At 39.4% G+C, this 26,247-nt stretch overlaps 2 protein-coding genes across 3 annotated transcripts in view; one reads left to right on the plus strand and one right to left on the minus strand.

Moving 5' to 3' along the window:
- Nucleotides 1–26,247, minus strand: part of kmt5aa (lysine methyltransferase 5Aa) — a 123,858-nt gene that overhangs the window by 92,183 nt on the left and 5,428 nt on the right. The window contains exon 7 of the mRNA XM_083983843.1: nucleotides 22,930–24,908. Within this exon, the coding sequence (XP_083839969.1) occupies nucleotides 24,698–24,908 (211 nt within the window). The 3' untranslated portion in view covers nucleotides 22,930–24,697. The remainder of the gene's footprint in view (nucleotides 1–22,929; nucleotides 24,909–26,247) is intronic.
- rilpl1 (Rab interacting lysosomal protein-like 1) lies at nucleotides 1,657–19,877 on the plus strand. Of its 2 annotated transcripts, XM_083983246.1 has the most exons (8): nucleotides 1,657–2,203; nucleotides 6,854–7,001; nucleotides 8,265–8,383; nucleotides 8,652–8,894; nucleotides 13,316–13,476; nucleotides 14,333–14,437; nucleotides 14,913–15,000; nucleotides 17,031–17,076. In XM_083983246.1, exons 1-8 carry the CDS (start codon nucleotides 1,916–1,918, stop codon nucleotides 17,034–17,036), a joined length of 1,158 nt encoding a protein of 385 aa, XP_083839372.1. In that variant the 5' UTR covers nucleotides 1,657–1,915; the 3' UTR covers nucleotides 17,037–17,076. The 2 variants fall into 2 exon arrangements, with proteins under 2 accessions (XP_083839372.1, XP_083839371.1); XM_083983245.1 differs by lacking the exon at nucleotides 14,913–15,000 and having other exon boundaries at nucleotides 17,031–19,877.

Here is a 26,247-nt window from a genome sequence, read left to right on the forward strand (position 1 = left end):
ATTTATAATACTAGATAGATAGATAGATAGATAGATAGATAGATAGATAGATAGATAGATAGATAGATAGATAGATAGATAGATAGATAGATAGATAGATAGATAACAGTAAACACTGATGATGCGTTCACGGTCACATTATATTGTTTGCTCACTGGTTATAAATGTGCATTGTGGGAGTCAGAGTGTGTGTGTGTGTGTGTGTGTGTGTGTGTGTGTGTGTGTGTGTGTGTGTGTGTGTGTGAACGTCTCACCTCCTCCTCCTCCTCAGCTGTAATAAATCCTCACAGCGACCTCATCTGTCTGTTATTTGTGTCATGCGCAGACACAAAGTGCAGCCTCACCACCATGAAGTGACCACGGTGAATCCCACAGGCAGCGGAGAGGAAGAGGAGTCAAGTTACCGACGGGAAGAGAGGCACAAACACAGGAAGTAGGCAGCATCTCCTTCAAAATAAAAGTCCACAGTCTATAGAATACCAATATAAAGATCAGGCAACAGGTTGGATGGGCTCACTGGATTATTATTGTCTGTCATGTAGAATTAAACTTTATTTTTCATTTAATTTTCCCCTTTTTGTTACACATATAATAGAAGGAGGAAAATTTAAAAATATGATTCCTGAACTGTTTTATTTAATATTTCTTATGGATTCAGAAAAAAATCCTACTGTTTTTTTTTTTTCGTATTCAATGTCATCTTTTGTATTTATTTTATTTTGCATATAATAGCTATATTGTATTTATTGAAATTCTGTTCCATGGTTTTTTTTGTCATTGGTCAAACACCAAAAATAGTCATTATAATATATCTATATCCTCATTATATTTTCCTTATATATCCTCCTGTTGTCATATCTTCTGTTTTATACCCACAAATGTTTATTAATGTATACCTTTCTATGAAATTTGGGACTATTGCAACAATTTACTGTGTGTATGACTTTGCTAAATAGAAAATATTATTATATTACATTGATGTATTATTTTTGCAACTATTTACCTTTAATCCAATCAGAGTTTAAAATGTGAATTCTCCAGATTAATGAGATTATGTCTGATTAAGAAATAACATTAATAATCTGTAATTCAGCACTCAGTTTAACTCAGCATTATTTATAGGCTATAGCACATTCAACACAATGCAGGGATTGATCGGTAGTGCTTTACAGCAAAACAAAGAATACAAAACAGTCACTAAAGAAAATACATGTAGCCTAATAGAAAATTAAATTATCATGAAATTATGAAGTAAAAAAGAAGGCATTCAGGGCTAAGAAATGGCTAAGAAACTCAACCCTGCACACTGTTATATAATAGTTAGACTGTAAAAAAATAATAGGCTGCAGTGTGGCTACAAATGACTGTTAACTGCCCTTGCTCACTGCCCTGAAATATTTTTTTAATCCTGAAATCGTTTGTTTGTTTGTATGTAGTTTCTTTTTAAATGTTTGTGTATGTTTTGTTTTTGTAAAGTTCTGCAAGCATGAATTAGCCTAATAAAATCAAAATCAAAATCAAATCAAACCAGGCACTGTTAAAAGCTCATAAATTCATAAATTGTTGCAACACAATTTCTCAGTTGAGGTTTTATTGTGAAAGGTCGAACCGGAAGTGTGGTGTTTTATTGTGTAGTAGTATGGGAGCAGTAGCAGCGGCCGGGTGGAGGACAGCGATGGGACACCGTCACCGCCGCCGATATTTATCCCAAATAAATCAAAGCGCAGGCCGGATAGAAGCCACCAGCGGGCGGCGGTGACCGAGCCGCGGAGCTGTGGAGGCCGGAGCAGAGTGAGCCTGTCCCGGCTGCGGAGGCGACGAGCGCCGCGGTGAGGGAGGTAACTTCTCCGGAGCAGAGAGGAAGTTTGAAGGGAAACAAGAGTCGGAAACCGGGGAGAGAGAGAGGCCGACAGTCATGGAGGAGTCCGGCTCGGCCCTGGAGAAAAATGTGGCCGACCTGACGGTGATGGACGTGTACGACATCGCCGCCGTGGTGGGGCAGGAGTTCGAGCGCATCATCGACCAGTACGGCTGCGAGGCGCTGTCCCGGCTCATGCCCAAGGTGGTGCGCGTCCTGGAGATCCTGGAGGTGATGGTGAGCCGCGGCAGCAGCGGCCCCGAGACCGAGGAGCTGCGGCTGGAGCTGGACAAGCTGCGGCTGGAGCGGCTCGACCGGCTGGAGAAGGACAAGCGGCACCGCAAGGTGAGGGAGGCGGGGAGGGAGAGAGTAGGGACCGGGGGGGACCGGGAGGGACCGGGAGGCACCGGGAGGGACCGGGAGGTGAGGGGAGGGAGGACCGGGAGGGACCGGGAGGGACCGGGAGGGACCGGGAGGTGAGGGGAGGGAGGACCGGGAGGGACCGGGAGGGACCGGGAGGAGGGCTGGGGGATCGATCTAGCTGGGGATCGATCCCTGATCAGCTGATGGTGACCAGCTGTTTCTGTTAGTTAATAAACAAACAGAGTTCACACTGAAGAAGTATTCAGGTTGAAGTAAAAGTACAAGCAGCCTACCATACTGTATAATACTATAGTACAAGTACCACACTGTATAATAGTACAAGTAGCCTACAAGTACTCTACTACAAGTAAAGTAGTAGGCTACAGTGCAAGAAATAGTACAAGTAAAAGTGCCAATACTACACTGTACAGCCTAATACTATAGTACAAGTACAAGAACTCTACTACAAGTAAAGTAGTACAGTGCAAGTAATAGTACAAGTAAAAGTGCCAATACTACACTGTCTAGCCAATACTATACTACAAGTACAAGCACCACACTGTATACTAGTATAAGTAGGCTACTCTACTACAAGTAAAGTAGTACAGTACAAGTAGTAGTAGTACAGGTAAAAGTGCCAATACTACCCTGTATAATACTCCAGTGCAGGCAAAGGTACAAGTACTATAATGTATACAAGTAGAAGTACCAGTACCATAATGTACGTATAATACTTCAGTAGAACTACAAGAAAGAAAAAAAAAAAGTAAAAGGACCAGTGCAGTAATGTATGAAACAGTAATTGGAGTAGTACTACTACACTTCATACTACATTAGTATGAGTAAAAGAGTCACAGTATAATAGCTACACAGTATAATACTCCAATACAAGTACTTTAATGTCGTAGTACTTAGATGTACCAGTACCACAATTGTACAAGTTCACTGTTAATGTTGTTAAATATCACAGAATACAAATACTCATAGTAAAAATACATCAATTTACATGTACTAAGTAAGTAAAAGTACTTCAGTAAATATAATCTGTACTAGAACCCAGTCGGTCACTTCCTGTTTGTTGAGCTGGTGAAGATGGAAACTATGGTTCCTTCTTTACACTCAGGTTATTTTTGGTCAAATGTCTGATTGTTTCCAGTTACGGTAGTTAGTCATCAAAACCCAAGGAGAACGAAGTCTGGATTAATAAACCTGGATTAATTTATCTGGATTAAAGCAGAAGTGAGTGATATTTTTGTGTTAATATAAGTCTTAAATAGTTATATCTTCCGACAGCAATCACTTACATAGAGTGTTTGGTCTGAAACACGGGTCTCTCAGTCCCTCTGCTCTGCTCTGAGCCAAGGAGAAAACATTTATCGTATCCTACAGTTTGTATCCAATGAGGAGAGAGAACGGCATGCAGGGCTGTGTGTGCAGCCAAGGGATGCGCGTGAATGTGGTGACGTAGGGACGAGGACTGTTATGGTGCATTCAAGGAAACTCGTAACTCGTATTTTTCCGACCGTGAAGTGGTACCAGTTCGATCTGGTACGAGTTCACGGGTCGGAAGTTACGAGTGGCCGTTATAGTGACTTTCACCGGTAAAACAGGTCGGAAAAACACGAGTGGGTTGCCTGGAACGCTACAAAGTCGTAAGTTGTGACTTGAAGCTGTAATTTACGGTTTCAAAAGCCTGCCTGGAACGCAACATTAGCCAAAACGACCGGATCGCTTACTTCTGCTTTAATAACTCAGGATTTATCTGGATTAATAATTGACGATTAATAAATCAGGATTCGGGATTACAGAATCTGAACTGGATGAAACAAGCCGATCATCCTGTTAAACTCATGTAGGTTTAATTGAGGTTGTATAAACTTCAGAGTGAGATAGGAGATACAAGTACTGAAGTATAATAGTACTAGGCTACATTATCACTGTACATTATTATAGTACTGCATTATCACAGTACATTATTATAGTACTGCATTATCACAGTACATTATTATAGTACTGCATTATCACAATACATTATCACAGTACTACAACCGTACTACATTATCACAGTACATTATATCACAGTACTACATAAAGAACATATCAACCCCAGTTTCCTAAACCTGATGATGTGTGTAGGCCTAAGTATCTCCTCCAAATAAACGTTTACTGCTGCTTTAAAAAACAAAGAAAACAACAATGCAAACAATGAACATGATTGATAAACGATTCAATCTTCAATTATTGATTTTTTTATTTATTTTTTTAAAGCTCTGAGTCGAGTCCTCACAAAGCTGCAGCTGTGAACAGTCGAGGTGTTTGTTTCCCATCAGGAGGGATAAACGAGGCAGAAACTGTAAATTCTCTGGTTGAGCTGCTTTAACTTAAACTGACTCTGGTCACCGTGGTGACAGCGTTATGACATCATTATGACATCGTTATGACATCGTTATGACATCGTGAGTGGACGTTGGAGCTGCTCTCAGATCAGTTCTCTCAGCTGATCCGTCGGCTTCTCGTGACGGTGACTCAATCATTAACTCGGTCTCATGACTGAGTCGTATAGTGGACGTTTCTGTAGGTGAAGAGACGGAAACACACATGATGTTCCCATGGAAACACACACACACACACACTCACTCACACAATGAGGCATTATGGGATGGAGTCAAAGTCTTAGAGACAGTTGTTTTCTCCACATGTTTTCTCCTCCTGTTTGTTTTTGCATTGATTAATTGACGATCCTGAGGTTTTATTTGACACATTCTCAAATTTTTCTCATATTTCCTCGATCAAATCTGTGAAGTTTAATAGAGTAATGATGAAAAACTCCAGATTATGTTTTCAAAGGTCTGTTTTTATCTGAGTAACAATTCAAAACCTGCAAATATTCAGTTTAAATCCACATCTAAGAAGCAGAAACGAACAAATTTGAGGCATTTCCTGCTTTAAAAACATGAAAATGTTATTTTTTCTGAATAAATTGAATATTATTGATGAGAAAATAGTTAGAGAGGCTGTGAACTTTATTTATTATACACATTTTACAATATAAACAGAAAGCAAACAGCAAATGCAGTGAAACATCTTAATACAAACTGATAAATGCACATTTTAATTGAGGAAACAGCCGGAAAAAGCAGATTTATCTCATTGTTGTCAACATAAATAAACATCAATCAGCAGATTAGAATAAAATTCAGCCTGACTGAGAAGAAAATGTTCTTTACACAGAATAATTTCACTTTAATCCAGACGGACAAATTGATTTTTACCGGTTTCACTTTTCCCCGTTCTCAGCTGGTGCCAGTGAACCTGTCGCACAGTCACTGCTCTGTTTGAGTGTGTGTGTGTGTGTGTGTGTGTGTGTGTGTGTGTGTGTGTGTGTGTGTGTGTGTGTGTGTGTGTGCTGCTCCAGTGACCTGACGAGCATGTGAAACATCCAGAATCAGATTATCGAGCGCAGACGAGCGAGGAAATCAAAGCACAAACCTGAGAGGACAGAACGAATGGAGGCGCTGAGTTCACTGACAGGTCGGACATTTGGCCGCCGACTCCGAGGCTTCATAATAATAACTCGGTCAAACGTGGACGCACAGACGTGACACAGATATTTTTAGACTCGGTGTGACTGTGACATCCTGAGAACAACATTAACCGAGACGTGCACAGGAAGTAAAGATGCAAAAATTATAGAAAATGATCGCAGCTGCAGAAGTTTCCTGTGATTTTGAAGTCATCTGTGCATCTTTATTTTCACTGCAAACAGGAGCTTATGGCGGCTCATTCAGCTTGTTTTGACCAATGCAAGTTTGTCAAACTGTGCAGAAATGCAACACAATTAAACAAAAATACGCCTTGTTGGAGAGACTGTGGAGTAAGGGATGCGGATCATTCACATATTTTTTTGGAAATGTGTTAAAATAACACAATTTTGGAAGATGTTATACCATGCATTGTTGAAAATACTTGTATAGTACTGTATTTGTGTAACTTATGTGAAGAAAATATAGAAGCGAAGGACAGACAGATGGTAAAATGGTAAATGGACTCGCACTTATATAGCGCTTTTCTAGTCACTCGGACCACTCAAAGCGCTTTACACTGTAATGAAGAAGAAATCCCAACATAGGATCAATGGACACAGACTGTAAAGGAAATCTACATAATGGAGAAAATAATGCAACGTCGAAGACTACAAGAAGCTCAGTTCGATGGGAAATGGACAACTTATAACAATAAGCTACGTTCAGCTTTGCTTAACATTTAGCCAATTATATTATCACAGTTATTGTGTTTTTAAATCCAACTTAAGAATTTCAAATTATTTATATGCCCTATTGAACAAAAACACAGAAAAAGTAACAAAACTTACCTGTAACTTACGGTCACATGACCTTGACTGACCAATAGGAAAACACTTAACAATATAGTTTCTTTTATGACAGATTGCAACAAAATAAGACTAAAATGACACATCTAGAGGCCACAAAATGTGTGCCATGACATATAAACTTTGGTTTTACATCAGTAAAAGAGAAAAATTCTCAATAAAACAAAAACTGAAAAAAACTGTCATGTTATTAATGTTTATTATTATTAATAATAATAGTAATACTGATGTGACTTGTGCAGGAGCTGGAGCTGGTGGAGGACGTGTGGAGGGGAGAAGCTCAGGATCTCCTCTCTCAGATCGCTCAGCTGCAGGAGGAGAACAAGTCTCTGCTCACCAACATGTCCAACAGAGACCCGCTGAGCGAGGAGGAGCTGCAGAGACACGAGGGTGAGCCGACAGGACAGGAAGTGTTACCGTGACGACGATGAGGAGAGACCAGGGGAATAAGAGTGATGTTTATAAATCGGTTCACAGCTGTGTTATCAGTGTTTATGTGTTTATGTTTATGTCAGTGAAGGATGAAAAGAGGAAATGGAGGGAAACTGTTTGTGTAGAAGGAAAAGTGACGAGCAGCGTTACACACACACACTCTGTCACACACACACACACACACACACACACACACACACACACACACACACACACACACACACACACTCTGTCACACACACACACACACACACACACACACACACACACACACACACACAAAGGAGGCCTTCTCTGTGTCTGACGTGGAGCCAGTCTTGTCGTGGTTTCACACAGAGGCCTCAGTGTGCAGCAAACACACCTGCTGCACACACACACACACACACCAGTCAGGCCTCTGACCAACCCGTCAACACTGGGATTTAAAAATAAGGGAAATTATCCCATAACCCCTTAGTTACATTTTTACAAAAGTGTACGAGACACTTAAAATTACCCCGAGTCAACCACTTACAAACTACAAGATGGTTTTCACAGCTCCTATTTCCTGAGATTAGGTGGCCATCTTTATTTCCTGTCCTTTACTATAGGGTGAAGTGATTAATCAGTGATAATCACTTCATCCAATAGTGGTGAACATGATGAAATAAAGATGCTGTCCTGGCTGAAGAGAACCTCAATGCTTTCCCCACACAGCGTCAGAGGTCAGTAGGTCAACCTACAGACCCTGGATGTTGATAACAGCTAACCCCGGACTCAGAGGGGAATAGCACTAGCGTATCATAGCTAAATATTGGTGAAATGAAGGAGTTTCTCTGCAGATAATGTGTTATTTAGAGGCTGCATTCTGCTGCCCTGTAGACTCACATTATATGGATATGCGGCTCTCGGCTGGAGCTAATTTCGTCGGAATGACTTGTAATGACACCAAAGTTATCTGGGTGAGTAAATTATCGTATTTTATGCTAGAAATAAGGTCCAGGTTGTAAAAAACGGTAATTACCCTTTAACGCAGAAGTGATTTATGAATCTTGCGACTCGAATCTTGCAAATCTTCATGCTTACTTGGGGCGCTGCAACTACTGTACTGCTGCCACCTGCTGGACCGGAGGAGGAATACGGGAGATTAAAATAACGTAACTTCCCGGGGAAAATGGGAGAGTTGACAGGTCTGGAGTCTCTAACCCCCCGCCTCTTTCTCCCTCTCTCTCTCTCTCTCAGGTATGTCGGAGAGGGAGCGGCAGGTGATGAAGAAGCTGAAGGAGGTCGTGGACAAACAGAGAGACGAGATCAGAGCGAAGGACCGAGAGCTGACGCTGAAGAACGAGGACATAGAAGCTGTAAGACGCCGTATTCAGGGCTCAGACACACTCAGGCACATTCAGACAATGTTTCACAATTTCAAATGGATCAAACTTTATTAAATTTAAGACTTTGATGTAATTAAAGTAAAATGTGAAACAAATATTCAGTGACTCTGGATGAACAAGATGTGACCTTTGCTTTTATTTTGAAAGGACAGAGAGCAATAGGAAAAAGGAGTAACAGGTGGGATTCAAACCTGTGGTGACTGTGTGTGTGTGTGTGTGTGTGTGTGTGTGTGTGCAGCTGCAGCAGCAACAGTCGCGCCTCATGAAGATCAACCACGACCTGCGGCACAAGATCTCGGTGGTGGAGGCTCAGGGCAAAGCGCTGATCGAGCAGAAGGTGGAGCTGGAGGCCGGCGCCCAGGCGCGGGGTCAGGAGGTCACCGCGCTGCGACAGGAAGTCACGCGGCTGAGGGAGCGGCTGCAGGGCGGCGGCGAGCTGCCGTCTGAGGAGGCCACGCCCCTCCCGCCCTCACCTGCAGAGGTAACACACACACACACACACACACAGTGAACTGCACCAGTTGGTTTATACCTTTGTCCACAGGTTTGACGTCATAAACGACAGTAAAGTGTCACATGATCCACTTTGGTTTATTTTCTCCTCCTGAGCTTTTCTACGGAAAACCACATGGGTCAAAATTCACTTCCTTTATATGATGTAAACACTCATCAAATCTTAATTATTATCAACTTTAGTACTTTTATTTATTTATTTTATTCGTTTTCTTTTAGCACATCATAGCCTACATAAAAGTAAAAATATAAAGATGCTGCTTTGAAAAACATTTCCTATTTGATCTTTGCCATCTTTATGAAATCCGGTTTTAGAGTCGATACATAGCTGAGCCAGTTGGGTTCCTTAGTTTTAATGTAATTCTCCCAATATTATATATTATAAATTATATCAATCCACTCATTTATTGTTGGTTTGTCTTTCTTAAGCCATTTTCTGGTCAAAGCCTTTTGTCCCGCTTTGTATAATTAGATCTCACAGGAACATGACTTTGAGATTTCCAAACATTTTCCTAATGTTAGTAGGCTACATTTGGATATTATTGCAACCTAGAAGTGGGAACAACCACACAGACAGAACACGTTTTATTTTGAAATAAGAAATCTTGTTAAATGATGGTGATTTATAATTTTAAGCAGTTTATTATTAGTGTTAATAAACATCTGGTGATGTTTAGAACAACAGTGTTTACGAGACATTAGGAAAAAACATTTTGAACTGTTTGGCTTTCCATACTTTTTTCCCATAAACATTATAACATGTTTTTCAAAATAAAAGTCCTTCACGTTTTATTTTGAAATGAGAAACTGTTAAATTTAAATTTTAACGAAGTCGAAACCAACTTCCCACCAACGACTGTCACTCCAACGACTGTCGTTGGCACTTGGAGCACAAAAGGGAACCAGTGACATCATCACTTGTGAACGCCCACACAAGAGGTTAAATAGTGAGTCTCCACACCAGATAGTTGGACCAGTCCCAGCCTGGTCAGCTGCGTACATGAACTGATGAAGCCTCTTGGATGAGAGGTGAAACGTCTTCCTAGACAAATAACTAAGTCCAGTTGCTTTCGATTTAACCTCCTTTGAAATACTATGACCTGGACAAATGAGAATATGCACCGGCCTGTTAAATTTATGGTTAACGTTAATAAACATCTGGTGAAGTTTAGAACAACAGTGTTTACAAGACGTTAGACGCCACATGAAGGAGATGAATCATGAACTCTTTGGCTTTCTGTACTTTTTCCCCACAAAAATTAATTATAACATGTTTTTCAACATAAAAGTCCTTCTCATTCATCTCAATCACAGCAGGGAAGCTAAATGTCGCACTGTCCCTTTAAGTCATGAGTGCGTCAGTTATAATCAGAATATTTAACACCAAATTAAAGCTGCAAACACCTGTAAACATCTGCACACACACACACACGCGCAGTGAAGAGATGATAAACTGTCTTCTGCTCCGCCAGTGTGGTAAAGCCGTTGCCGTGGCAGCAGCGGTGGGGGCTGAGGGCTGGTCAGGCAGTCCGCTGATGTCGGGCGGCGGGTTGTTTGACTCCGCCCCCCCGCGGCCCCGGCCCCTCCCCCTGCCCGGCTCCCTCAGCCCCGGGGCCGGTGGCGGCGGCGGCGGCGACGGGGATGAGGATGAGGAGGCCGTGTTGCTCTGGGTAATGATGAAGACGAGCTCGTTAGTGATCAGAGTGGTGTGAGCGTCCCGAGTCTAACCCCCCCCCCCCCCCCCCCCCCCCGACCCCCTCCCTCACTGAGGAAGAGATTTATAGACCAAATCGCTTTGTTGTTTACAACGACTTCCGGGTAGAAAACCAGCACGTTATTTGAATGAGAACAGTAGTAACAAACGAGAGTTTAGCTATAGAGAATGTGAAGTTACGTCACACCGTGGGACGTTGGGCGCCATCTTTGGAGGATCGCGGATGTAAACACTTGCTCGTCCCCCTAAAAAAAGTTCCCCAAAGTCGCTTAAAAGTAATCATGGTGGGACAGTACTGCTACGTAAAATAAATGCCACAGTAGTATATGCACTAATACCAAAAACGAGATAGTTCACGATGTCTGGATAAGTTAGTGGAGGGAGCAAATCTGGGTCTTGAATCCAGTCCCTTAACGGCAAAAAGTAGGGATCGACACCGTTAATAAGTTGTAGTTTTTCTGTGTACCTTTGTTTCTCGTTAAATTTGAGTTAAACACGATACGTTCCTCCTTCGTTTCCCTTCCCCTTCTCCATTTCTTTTATTTTTATTTTTGTCCGTCTTCCTCATCTCTTTTTCTTTCTCTTTTACCAAAGCGGCGTGACGTCAGCTTCACATTCTCTAGGCTATATCATATTTTTCACGCCCTATCATCGTTTAGACAAATCTGAAATGATTGAAGAAACATCACTATTTCTGTGTGTGTGTTTTGTGTTGTTATGTGTTGTATTTATTCAGTTTGGGGGAATCACAGTGTCTAGAAAGCATCAGTGGCTCAGTTGACAGGGACAGCTAACGGCGGTAGCTAAGCTAACGGCGGTAGCTAAGCTAACATCAGGACGTCAACTATTAAAACCCTCCCGTTGTCGGACACGACATGAAACTACTCCAGTTAGCTCAGTCATGTTGTAACTAAGATATCCACTGGAGAAAATATTTTTTCATGGACCGTTTATTGAGTCACTGAGTTATTAAAGTTAAACAGGTAGCTAACCGTTAGCCCAGCTAATCTCTGATAACCATGACTAATTACAAAAATGTGCACACAGAAATAGTAATGTTTGTCCAATTATTGGTTTTATGAACTTTACAAACATCAGATTAGTCTAAAAGGTGAAATTGTGACGTGAAAAATGGGAAACTCTCGTCCGTCACTATTGTTCTCATGCTGGTTTTCTACCCGGAAGTAGTTTGTGAACAACAAGGCGATTTGTTCTATAGATAGAAACACTCAGGAATAAAAGAAGCAGGTGGACTAACGAGTGTGTGGGTCGTGACACGAGCTGAACTAACAGAGCGCCGCTGAGAGGTGGTGGCGGTGGCCGCGGCGTCGTGGCCAAGTGGGTGAGACTGTGACTGTGAGCGGCTAAATATAGACGCACGGATCTAACAGCACCGGACTCAGACACCGGACACTGACCCCGGACACTGACCCCGGACACTGACCCCGACACTGTGGTAGAAGAAAGTCCAACTGAAACAACCTGCTGCAGAAAACACATCTGTACACACCTGCTCTGTGTGTTTATTCTAAATATTTAAAATATTTAAAGGGATAGTCCAACATTTTGGCAAATTGGTCCATTGCCATAATCCCTATAGTCATAGCAGTAGGTTTGTTACCTTTAATTGTCGGTGCAAGCTATTTTTAGAACGGCGGATCAGAGCCGTGAGCTGCTCAGAGCTACGCTACGGAGGCTCATGGGATTTCTTGGTTTCCCTCATCAAACTCATCAAATACACAATCCAACAACTCCAAAACGCTCTGGTGGACAAGTTGTGAGCTGCACATTCACCACGCTATGAGATAATAACACAACGTTACCAGACAGAGTTGTTTTAGAGGTAAATTCATGCAAAACCGCTGATGCGCGTTGCCTTCAGGGACAGTTTTTCAACAAGCAGTCTCTGCATTTACCTCTAAAACAACTCTGTCTTGTAACGTTCTATTTTTTTTTTTCCTTAGAAATTGACAATTACACGTTTAGAAAAGGCCTCATCTCACTATATAAAAAAAAAAACCCCACTGGAAACCAGATCAGATCCCTTCACTGAGTTTTGTGCAGATTTTGTTCAGTACCTTTTGCATAATCCTGTTGAAAACATCTTTGGCGGAGGCAAAAATAGCTGATACACAATATGTTTTGCTTAGTTTTAAATAGGAACCCTAGTAAAGGTAAAAAAAAAAGAATAAAAACTGAGCTGAAATTGAGATAAAAACTAAAAACTCCAGTAAAATCTAACCGATGATGATTTTCTGGTACCTGCCAGTTTGCTGTGTTTCAGTTGGACTTCCTGTAGAAACCTTGTTGATGTGAGTTGCGGTGGTTTGTTGTTACTGTTGCATGAAGCAGCTTCACTCGGCCGCATGTTGAGTTTGAGTTTGAGTTTGAGTTTGAGTTTGAGTTTGAGTTTGAGTTTGAGTCGAGTAGAGACGAGTAGAAGCAGCTGGTTGTAAACAGATGTTATTGGAACAAAGCTCGATGTCTGACCAGCGTCTGCCACCAGGAGGCGATGTACGATGAGGACATGCCTGCTGTGTTCCAATATTTCACCAAGGTATCCTCACTTCCTCTCCTCCCTCCTTCTATCCTTCCTTCCTTTCTTCCTTCTTTCCTTCCCTCTGTCGTTTCCTCCCGTCATGTGATGTGTTTCCTGTCCCTCTCTCCACCTGCAGGAGGCGCTGTGCGAGGACGAGTCCGCCGCCGCCGGTCTGGACCCCAAGGACCCGAACCGGCCGCGCTTCACGCTGCAGGAGCTGAGGGACGTTCTGCACGAGAGGAACGAGCTCAAGGCCAAAGTCTTCCTGCTGCAGGAGGAGCTGGCCTACTACAAGAGGTAACCACGGCAACGCGGAGGATGGACGGCGAAAAGATGACTTAGGAAGATGACAGAGGTTTGATCAGAGTGGAAAAAATAGAAAAAATGTGGAAGAAAAAGAAGAAGAGGTGACGTTCAGAGAGAAAAACAACAACGTTAAAAGTTTAAAATTCATGAGAAAAATTACTTTGAAATTTCACCAATTTACATTAAAATAGTTTTTCCGACAATTTTCCATTTATTTCACCCAGTTTACTAATGACTGGACTGTTTACAGCTGCTGTAGATAATCAGAGTTTCAAATTAAACCTTTATTTGACTTAATCTGCCTTGTGAATTTCAAAATAAAAGCTTGAAATGTTAACATTCAATCTTACTCATCGTAACTTGTTAAACTGAGAGAGGAACCGTGACTTTTAAGTTGTAAAATTAACAAGAAACACACTTAAAAAAAATTTTTTTCATTTAATTTCAGTTTTTCCATTCAATCTTTAACTTCTTAAACTTTTTTCTTGTTAATTTGCATTAAAGGGACAACGAGGAGTTTGCTTTTGGTTATAAAAGTCTCATATTAATGTGGATGAATCTACGTTACCACTTGTTAACGGGTCCATTTTCGATAAATATATCGTTTTGTCTTTATCGTTATTTTGTTATTATTTAGTGGTCGGCTCGCCCAGCATTTCCTGGTTTCAGTTTCCCGAACACTGCCTTCCGGGTCATGGGAATAACGCTGCCGGATTACTAGTTGGCATCGTTTATGGTCGGAACTACGACGGTACCTGATCGTCTTCCAACCTCCGACTTTCATTTTGTGTGTGTGTGTGTGTGTGTGTGTGTGTGTGTGTGTGTGTGTGTGTGTGTGTCGTTGCAGTGAGGAGGTGGAGGACGAGATCGTGTCTCCGTCCCCGTCTCCGTCTCCCGAGCTCAGGACTCGCTCCCGATCGTCGGCTCAACCGGAGTCAGGAATCAAACGCCTGTATGTCCACACACACACACACACACACACACACACACACACACACACACACACACACACACACACACACACACACACACACACACACACACACACACAGTCAGGTAAAGTGAATAAGCTGCTTTGCATGATGATCACGAGCTGATCGATCTGATTGATCCGATCGATCCAGGCTCCGCCCCCTCGGCTGATGACATCATCGACCACTTCATAAAACGTCATCAGACCTCAGAGTCACGCACATTCAGCTGCTGTGTCGTGTGTGTGTGTGTGTGTGTGTGTGTGTGTGTGTGTGTGTGTGTGTCAGGCGACTTCCTCTGCTTCTGCTTCTTCAGTTTTTTTATTGTGGAAACTTTACATGAGGTCAAAGGTTGATGTGGTCCCTCCTCTGTATGTGTGTGTCTCTTCCTGTTTGTGTGTGTTTCTGTGTGTGTTTATATGTGTGTGTGTGTGTGTGTGTGTGTGTGTGTAACAGGATCTTCACAGCCATTATGCCGATGGTGGCGGCTGGTTTGATCCCAGATGACCCCACTTTACAGCCAATCAGACGTCTCATTTCGCTTGTATGACTCTATATTTGGTCGTCACTTCCTCTGCTAACAACTACCCCACCCACCCCCCTCTCACCCCCTCTCCACCCCTCACCCCCTCTTCTCCCCCTCACCCCCCTCCCCCCGCTCCCCTCTGCATGTGCTGGCTCTGTAGCATTCTGATTGGCTGATTGTGGGGCCGTTTTTTTTTGTTTTTTATAACGACTGTGGATCAATTTAAAATCAGCCAGTCAGAATAATAAACCACTCGTCTCCGCCCCCTCACTGACCACCGTAACCATAGTAACCACCCGTTCACCTGTTCTTCACCTCTGATTAAAACTTTAGCATCTCAAGTAAAAACCCAAATCTCATTCATGTTCTCTAACACTAACTTCCTCTTTACCAAACAATTAATATTAATTATGATTGATTATTATAAACAAATAAAGGAGAGCACGTTATGTTTGAGCCTCAAGGAAAAACCTAAAAAAAAATCATGAAGTTGTAATATTATTAGAAAAAGAAGTGGTGATTTGATGAGACAGTGCAGCTGTCAACATCTGTCCAACTGCAGAAAACATTAAGTTTCTTTGTCCCGATGACTTCAACTTCAATCAACACTTTATTCTCATGATGTCGTTAATGACTTAGAGTTAAAAAGATTTTATTCTCTAATGACACAGTTTTTATCCTTTATTTCCTCCTCATTGTCGTCGCTGACTCTTATTTTTTTCTAGCACACACACAAGTAAAATTTTGTACAGAAATAATGTTGAAAAGAAATAAAAATACAAATACGTATTATGACCATTGCAGGTAAAAAAAGAAAAGAAAAAGAAAAACAGCTGCTGAGTTTAAAACCGACATTTTTCAGTTTTAAAGTCACAAATTTGTGAGAAAAAATACAAAATTTGTGTGTTTTTTTCCCCCACCAATAAGACAATCACGTCAACACTTTGTAAAATTGGACAGATATCATTACCTGTGTTATTTCTGCAGCGAAAAATCTTATTAAACTCGACTTCAGCGATAAGGGAAGTCAGGTTAAGGTTAAGTTTAAGTTTATTTCAGCCCAGAATCATCATGGAGCCTGTTCTCTTCCAAACTTTTAACTTTTTTTGTTGCAAAGTTGTGACTTTAAACTAGAAAATTCAGAGTTTCCACATGTTGAAGTAAAAGTCGTGAGATCTTTATCTAAACTCACAGAATACTTTTAAATCCATGTTGGTGACTCTCCTCCCTCCAGCTGACAGGTGTCTCTGTCTCTGTGTGTGATTGTTGCACAGGCTCGTCACAATAAAAGCCCACTACACACAGAGAATGTGTCACTTTATTTTGAAAAAAAGAAAAGAAAAGGGAAGTGTGGATTTCTACTAGGCGTAATCTGAAGCTTTAATTTGAAAAAAAAATAAAAAATAAAAAATAATGCATCACTGGCCTGTTAGTGTTGGTTTCTCTGCTGTTAAACTGTAGTTTGCTGAAACTCTAACGCTGCTTCACTGCGACTGATCTTCACTGTGATGTAGGGATGTCACGATTACTTGTTTTCACAATTAATCGCGGTATTAAACGCCACAATTATTTAATCATAAAGGTTCCTAAATACCGTCACTTTCCAAAAAAGATTATGTCAGAACCATGTCGGCAGATAGCACAACATGTAGCCTACAGAATGAAAACAAAGTTATACACAGTTACTGGGTCAAATTACGTTAATGTCAATTCACCAAACTGGTAGGAATTTAAATGTTAGTGTCTCATTTGTAAGAAAAAAAAAGCTAAAATAAATACTTCAAACATTTCCTCTGAAGGATTAATAATTGGTCCTATATTTATAGATACTTTATTTAATTTGTTTATATAATTAGTAATGCAACTGACTATATTTGATGCTACACATTCATAGTGTTGTAAAATTATTGAATATAATAATCGTGATTATTTCTCTGACAATAATCGTACCAAGAAAATCTATAATCGTGACATCCCTACTGTGATGTGTGATGATGTTGTCACATGACGCCTGAGTGACCGACTCTCTGCCTCTCGTCTCTTCTCAGGTTTAGTTTCTTCTCCCGGGACAAACAGCGGCTGTCGCAGCGGGGCAGTCACTTCGACGGCGGCGGTGGTGGATTCGGCCAGTGGGCGGGGAAAGATGACGTGTACACAGAACAGGCCCAGGAGGCGTTACAACATCTGTAGCCGCCGCCGCTGCTGCACATCTGGACTGTAACTAACCGCTCCATGTTCATCAGCGGAAACCACAGCGAAGCACCACTAGAGACTCACACTGCAGCTGCTGAAGCATCATGGGAGCGAGGTCAAAGAAGACGAGCAGGGCGGATAAAGACTTGGCACATACAGACTGGTCAGCGCTGAAAATTCCTGAGAATATTTTGGTCCCTGAAGGTGTCAGAGAGGAGGAAGAGGAGGAAGAGGAGGAGGAGGGAGTTATTATGGATGGAAAATGGGAAGTTGATGATGATGATGGAGGATGATGATGATGGTGTGGTTGCCGTGTCGTCACCAGCATCCTGACAGATTGATTTTAGAAGTGCCCTTTCAAATTAAAAGCATGGCCGGGCCTGTTTATAGTTTATAAAATAATGTTGCATAGCTAGAGTCACAGTATAAAAGGCTGTGTACATAAAACACTTACAGATGCTTCTATTTATAATAAACTGCACATACAGTTAAGTATGGAAGATAATTTATGCCAAGAAAATAATGATAGTTCAAGTATGATAAAAAAAAAAAATACACATAGTTTTTTAATTGTTTGACAAAATTTTACGTATAATCGACATTTTACTAAACTCGTTCACTCTCACTATCAACAGATTAACATTTTAGATTCAGTATTTTCTCATTTTCTAAATCTAAATGGTGCTAAATGTAGCGGAAGTTTTCTCACAGTGACTCTGGACGAGTAAATAAATTAAGTTTTACTGTTTTATTTTCAGTCTGGTGAATAAACAATTGCTAATGCTTTATACGATTGCTGGGTAGCACTAGAAAAAACTTATAGATAAACATATTAGCATCGTTTGGTTTGTTTTTACGTGGGCATTTAAAATCTTCTATCGGTTTTGATTTCATATCTCAAACTTTAACTCACTAAATCGAAAATTTTTTCAACATTTATCACATTTTTTTAGATTTTGAATAATTAATTTTCATTGAAGTGTCCTTTTCTTGGCAGGAACGATCTTCCGTAGTTAAAAGAAAATATTTGCGTCTCTTAATTAAACTTAAACTTATTATGAAGTGAAAACAAACACTTAGGAGCAATAGATGCAACAATAACCTCCACCACCATGTTCACAGCTACGTCAGTGTCACCAGCGCAGGTCGTAATACAGTAAATAACCTTCCTCTTTGGTGTTAAAGCAAAAAAATAACAAAACAGATGAAATATAATGAACTAAAAAAATAAAATAAAGTAAAATAAAACAACAAAAAAAAACACCAGCTTCCTTACATTTCACGTCAGAGCAGCAGAATCAGTATTTAAGCTCCAAACACAATATAACTGGATTTTACTGTTGAACTTCTGGAGCTCATTTAACTTATTTATGTCTTTATATATAGTATATATATATAAAACTGAGGAGGAATTAATCCGCCGCTGAAAGTAGTCCCCAGCAAATGCACTGTTTCCTCCTGCTTGAGTAATGTTTCTTAAAAAAAAAAAGCTTAAACTTCCAGTATGAACGAACAGGCTCGGGGCTGAAAGCACAGAATGTACTGAGACGACACCAACATTAATATATTTATAATTAATTATATATATTCTATACATGATACCACCAGCCTTATTGTTTAAGAAAAAAAAAATCATCTCATCTTAAACTCGTCTTCCAGAGGGTTCAGCATCAATCTGACCGTTTATTTTTTTAAATAAAGTTTAAATAATAAGATCCATTTATCCAAGAAAAAAAGGCAGAAAAGTTAGAAAGATAAAAGTTAAACTGAACCAAAGACCTTTTGGAAAGTAAATCAGTATTTAGCCTATACTGTTATTATTATTTTTTTAAATTCCCTATTCTACACTACAAATATCAGCTAATGTAAAAAAAAAAAAGCACAACTACATGCACATTTGCAAATTTAAGCTTATTAAATAAATACTACAGAGTCGATTTGTGCTTTTATGCATCGTTTGTACGAGGTCTGATTATGAATAAATAAGAAAAACAGTTTTAATTGAGTGTAAAAATGAAATGTGTTGCGTTCAGGAGGCGATTTAAGAGTCTCGTTAAAACAAAGTTAATGAAGCCAAGAAGTGCCAAGAGTGATTTATTCTTTATCATAATCATTTTTATTTTATTTTTTTAAAAACGGCTAATTGAAGGTTGATGCTTCAGTGTTCATAGTTTACTATATAACTCTTCACTCCACAGGTGAGGCCAGGTGTGTTTTAACAGTAGTGGCACTTTATCTTCAGAGAGAAAGACGAGCAGAGCTCCTTAACGAGTGTGGAAACAGCTTCAACACACACACACACACACACACACACAGTGACGACTTGATCTTTGTTGCAGTAGAGAGTGTTTTATTTTATTTCTTTGTATGTTTATTTTTCTGGTCAAAGGGATCTGGACTCTTTGTGCATGAAGACTTTAGAATTATTCTAGAAACAATTTATTTTAAAGGGAAACAGAAGCTCGTTATTTAAAATCAGTGTTGATCACCATCTCCTCTGTGACAGTGGATATTTAAAAAGATGCTACAATGAATGAACGGATCAGTGCTTTATTAAATAAACTGGCTTTTACTCAAACGTGTAAAAAAAAAAAATCTCTGTGGTGTTTGTTTGGTTTTTGACTTTTTGAACATCATGATCACAGCTGCTCCCTGTTTTCTCTCCTGTAGCAGAGGAAACATTTAAAACGACGACAGAAATATACAAATGAGAGGTCAAGAGGTCACAGACAAACTGAAATCTGACTGAACTCACACTTTAGAGCTGTCTACGGTGGCTCTGAAGGGTCAACTCACTGCATCTTAAAGGGATACTTCACCCCCAAATCGATAATTCGCCAATTTTCTTCTCATTGTCATGCCAAGGAAGGGTTTGGAGAACTTTCAGAGTCATCAAAACGCTTTAGGAGTTCCAGGGGGGGTCCGGCTGGCAATGGGTTTTCATATAATGGCGGCGGATAGAGTTCACTTTTGAATCGTCCAAAACACACACTATGAAACATCCAGATACCTCCATACTGCTCGTCTGTACTGACCCAAGTGTCCTGAAGCCGCCACATGGAAAAGTTGTTGGGAAAACATTAATGTGATCTCTGTTTTTATCCTTGTTGTAGCAGTAGCTCCCAGTGGCTGTTGATGTTTGAGATTTGCTGTAAGATGTTCGTTGGTAGTTGTAAACCACTGGATGTTTGATGTAAACATGGAAGAACATCTGGCAGCAAATCTCACTCAGCCACTGGGAGCTACTGCTACAACAAGGACAAAAACAGAGATCACATTAATTTTTTCCGAACAACTTTTCCATGTGGCGGCTTCAGGACACTTGGGTCAGTACAGACGAGCAGTATGGAGGTATCTGGATGTTTCATAGTGTGTGTTTTGGACGATTCAAAAGTGAACTCTATCCACCGGCTCCTAAAGCATTTTGATGAGTCTGAAAGTTCTCCAAACCCTTCCTTGGCATGACGGTGAGTAGAAAATTGGTGATTGATTGATTGATTTTGGGTGAAGTATCCCTTTAAGAAAAAGCACTTAGACGCTACAAATTCAGAAACAACTTAATCAAAACAACAGAAATGTTTCTGGAGGACACAATAAAGTGAGGGACCACCAGGCTAAAAGGCTAACGCTAAGCTAACAGTCCATGTGATCAATATCATGTGAATCATGTGATATTCACGTTCTAATAAACCAAACTAACTAACAGGAAGCTGTCTGCACAACTTCTAAAGTCAAGAAGACGAGGCCCCAGACTGGTCCCACACTTTATCGTGTTCTCAGAAACACTTCCTGTTGCTGACTTCGCAGCACATTTGTGTCTTTTTGCATGTCAGTTTTCTGAAGCTGCAGTTGTTTGACCATTCAGAGCCACCGTACAATCAACTCTCCTTCCTTTCATAACCTTTTACACTAAGTTCAAGAAGATTATTTTTTTGGGCTGATTGGATAATGACATGAACAAACAGGTGTTCCTATTAAAATGTAATAACAAACCATAGATACATGTATAAGAAATAAAATGATGCTAAACTTCCACTGTGGTCTTGAAATAAAACCAATTTAAACTTTTAATGATCTATTTTAACAGGAGAACAAATGAGAGAACGACTCCTCTTACTTTGCATATTACATCTTTATTCATCGACCCCCAGCATTAAGATTTATTCAACGCTACAACAGCAAAGATCTATAATGTCCTAAAATGGCCAACAGGTCAGTTTTGCCCCTCGGGTAATTATTGCATTAGTTCTACATTTAAAAAAAAAAAAAAAGAAAAAAAAAAAATCCCAAACACATTTGTTTAAGAAAGGCTCATAAGAAAAAAAACATGTCACACCTGTAACACAATGCTACTGTTGGAGGGTCAGGAAGGTTCGATCTGATGATTCACACACAGTTTTTGGATTAAAATCGAAAGAATCCAGGAGTTTGATAATAAACTGAATGTGTGGGCGTCGTCCTGTCGTTAGAATTAAATAAAAAACGATGGATAACATTTGGTCAGGTCCCAAGTTTGAATAAGTTTTGAGATAAAGCTGCTACAAAGAAGTAAAAAAAAATAATAAATCAGAGGTTTTTTAAAATAAATAAACGTCTCATCTACTCCCAGGGAAGAAAGCAAATAAGTGTTTTGTTCCTATTCCTTTAAGACAGAGCCCCAGGATACCGTCAAATAATTACACCAAACTCTTAATCAAAGAAAAAAACTATTAAAATTTACATAATAATAATAATAGTAACAACAATAATACAAACAGCACCGAGAAGAAGAGAGAGCGTGCTGCACAGGTTTAAATCAATGAAACTGTGTGGATGCTGTTAAGGAAACATGAAGATGCACATTGTTTTATTTTAAGCTGCTACTTCATTAAAATAAAAAAAAAGTTTAGATTGAATCAATTAAGTTGAATAATGATAAATAATGAAGTTTGGTGATTTTCTGACTGTCAACAAACCCTCTGTGTCTCTTGTTTCTGTTCTGCTGCACTGAATGCGTGTTAATCCGCCGCTGAAAGTAGTCCCAACCAAACTGGGACTATTAAAACACTGAGAGACGGAAAAACTAACACTTTGTTAATTTGGGTCATTTTCATTTGATTTGTTGACAGAAATAAAATTTATATATATATTATAGTATATAAAATATCACCAGTTTTATTTTGTTAAATGTTTTAAATGTGACACCTTCGTTTCCTGTCCAGCAAGGATCAAAAAACACTGAACTGCATCATGTGACCATTTTTCTGCAGCGCCACCGCCACCACCACCATTTATACTTGATTATTCTGGTAACTTTTTCATGATAAGTGTTAACAGGGTTGGAAACAATTAGTTTTTGTTAATTGATTGATAATTTCATTGATTTTTCAGGCAAAAATAGTGAAAAAAAGTCAAAATATTTTCTAGTTAAAGCTGCTCAGAAGTGTCTTTTCTGTGATTTAAAGTGAATTTCTTTAGTTTTTTCCCCACTATTTTACAACATTTCATTGAGCATAAATCAACTCATTGAGAATATTAATACTTCCTATTTTACCATGTTATTAAAATGAGATATCTGAGTATCAGCGTGATTTATGTCAAACTGAGTCTCAAGATGCCACACTTCATAACATTTAGCTTAAAAACGTATTGTTTGTCTTTTTCTTCTGTGTAACTAAAACAAAAATCAAGTCATATATTATAAATAAGATAAAACAGGAAAAAAAAGAAAGAAAAAAGAACATATTAAGTGTGTGAGTGGAGCTTTGCCACGACTGTTGGACCGTTCAGCAAAAAAACCCACTGTGACTAAAACAGAGAAAAGTAGAAAAATGACCTGTTGGCAGTTCAGCTGTTTTTATTGTTACTGGTTGAAGAACAGATGTGCAGAACATCTGTAAAGATCTATGATGATGATGACAATGACGTAGAGCAGGAGTGTAACAGTTCACCACGCACACGGCTGCAGGCTCTGATGTTGCTGTTGGGACACTTAGCTTAGCTTAGCCTAGCTTAGCTTAGCATAAAGACTGGAAACGGAGGGAAACAGCTAGCCTAGCTCTGCGCTAACAAAGCTAACAAAACCTTGCGTGCCAGCCACTTATGGAATAATAACAACAGTAATAAGACTGAGGAGAGGCTGCCCTGACATCTGGAAACATCTGTGTTCACCAGTCTGTCATAAAATCTACTTTTGTTGATGTCGTTATTTAAATACGTCTCAAACATTCCTGTGACCTCGTTAACCTCGTTACTAATCCCTGATAAAGTGACACTGTGTATTTTCCTGCTCATATAATAATAATTATTACGATTATTTGGTCGTAGCTTTAAACTCTCGCAGCTCGTATCGACAGACTTTTTATGTTCATTGTGCGTTTTGTTGGTCGTTTGTTATGTCGATGGTAAATTACAACATAACGGGAATTAATTAATTAACTCAAGCAAACACAATTAAGACCGTAAAGTAAATTCAACTGAACTTCACCTTCAAACATATTTTCCCTCCACAAAAAATGTCGAACTCTTCCTTTACTTTGAACCTCCCTGTGATGTTGCAACCGCAAACAAACAATATAAATATATTTACACAGTGCAGTAGTTTAGTTTAAACAGTGTCACCAGGTGAAGAAACTTAACGCAGGTGAAATAAAGATTTTTTTTCCTGTGAGTCGGTATCGAGTGTAGAAACTCAAACCATCATATACATCTAAATAAAATGAAATAAAATATAATATAATATAATGAACTAGTAGTTACATAATCTGCATAATCCTAAATATTTAAAAAATACCACGTGAGCTAAAGAATAAAGGAAGGAAGTTATTGGCTGATGTTGGTTCTCTGGACATTTGAATAAAAACTATAATAAAAATCATTATAATCCAGTGTTAAACAATTTAAATGAGATGTGACCCGTGAGCTCAGTGAACTGTTTCCCTCCCGCTGAACCGACTGAGTCTGAGTTTAATGTCTGAAACTAAATTCCTTTGACGTGTCGTTTTGGTTTAAAAAGGTTTTTTCGTAAATTTGCATCTGGTGAATTATTGTTGCTGCTCCCAAATAAAAAAAAAACAAAAACAAAACATAAACCAAAGGGCTCTGGGGCCATAAATAGAAGGAAGTTACTGTATTGCTAAGTCTCTAAACCACTAATTAAGAAAAAAGCCGTATAAAAACGCGGAGGAGCATCGACGAACCACCTGCATGCCTCTATAGGAAATACAAAAATGTACAAAATAAATGTGCTGCAAAACAACCAGAATGTTTCATATACACATATAAATAAAAAGTACAGACGTCCTCGGATGGACCTCGGTTGAAATGTGATAAGTACCCGGTCGGTCAATCAATCAGTCGATCGATCGATGGACCGACCCTCGTCAACAGCTCCTAAACCCTCGTCCAGCGCCGTCGTACTGGAACGCGAAGGCTGCACATTCTGTTTCTAAGGCATTTTGTACACTAGCGGAGGAGAAACACAAGAGTTACTGTATGTTTCCCTTTTCTTTTTCTCTTTTTTTTTGTTTTTGTTGTGTGTTTTTCAATATTTGAGCCACGGGTGAGCGGCGATGGAGGCTTTGCTGCGGTCGCCGTAGTCGTAGAGCAGCTCCTCGCCCTCGTCGATGTCCCGCGAGGCCACGAGGATGAGGTGAGGGACGCCGTTGATGTCGTGGAGTTTGGTTTGGCAGTTTCCGGTTTTACTGTGATTGATCAGACGACCCATACGACCCGACTCCTTCGTGGCGTCCACACTGAAACACACACACACACAGAGAGACGGAAAATAAAATGAGTAAAACACACACACAAACCAAACTCAACAGTGTCTTTATGAAACTCTGCATTAGTTTTAAATGGGAATAAATTGATGAATGGAAAGCCACTATATAAATTTGAGTTATTCTTATTATTAAAACACTGTAAAATGAATTGATAAATTATCATTTTGCACTTATAGAACATACGTATTTAGACCCATATTTCCTCATATCCTTGTTTAAGTATCTGCATCATTGTGTAAATAAAATGAACCATTAAATTGGCTAAATAATTAAATAAATTGGCTGCTGTTTCCCACAGATGATTGGATAAACCCATTTTCCCACCTTGTTTCATGTCATTATAAACATGTTATTAAAAGTATTTGTAAATTCAAAACAATGGTAGAAACATTTATGGGACTTTTTTTTTTTTTTACCTATCAAGGTTTTTGGTCACTTTACTGGTAACTCAAACTTTTTGAGAACTTTTATTAAACTTCTGACACTTATCAGCTGTTTTCCTGCTGTTTCCCACAGATGATTGGAGCATTTTTACAATTTTAAATATATAGAATAACACAGAATAAATGCATGAAACAAGGGAGAGATGACTCAGTGGAGTTGGTTCTGTAGCCCTCAGTAAAAATGTTGTAAGTCGCCAACATTTATAAACAACCTTATACAAAGGTATATTAAAAAAAAACTGCATAACCCCATTTTCCCACCTTGTTTCATGTCATTATAAACGTATTATAAAAGTATTTGTAAATTCAAAACAATGGTAGAAACATTTAAGGGACTTCCCCCCCCCCCCCCCTGTCAAGGTTTTTGGTCACTTTACTGGTAAAAACTCAAACTTTTTTGGAACTTTTATCAAACTTCTGACACTTTCAAAAATATAGAATAACACAGAATAAATGCATGAAACAAGGGGGAGATAACTCAGTGGGGTTGGTTCTGTAGCCCTCAGTAAAAATGTTGTAAGTCACCAACATTTATAAACAACCTTATACAAAAGTATAATAAAAAAAGCTGCATAACTCCATTTACCTATCAAGGTTTTTGGTCACTTTACTGGTAAAAACTCAAACTTTTTTGGAACTTTTATTAAATTTCTGACACTTATCAGCCACAATTTTGTAGATAAATAAGATTTGTATTGCATTGAAAAACATTGAAATTAAGTTTAGCAGCTTATATTAAACAGTGAAAGCTCTGAAAGGACCTCCATGGGAGAGTATTTGACTGGTGTCTTTATAATGAAATACTGAATACACTAAATCCCATACATTTAAACCTAAATTAACTGTTTAATATGTATTTAACATTA

This window comes from Trachurus trachurus (genome assembly GCF_905171665.1).
Source record: "Trachurus trachurus genome assembly, chromosome: 12".
NCBI classification, from domain to species: Eukaryota; Metazoa; Chordata; class Actinopteri; order Carangiformes; family Carangidae; genus Trachurus; species Trachurus trachurus.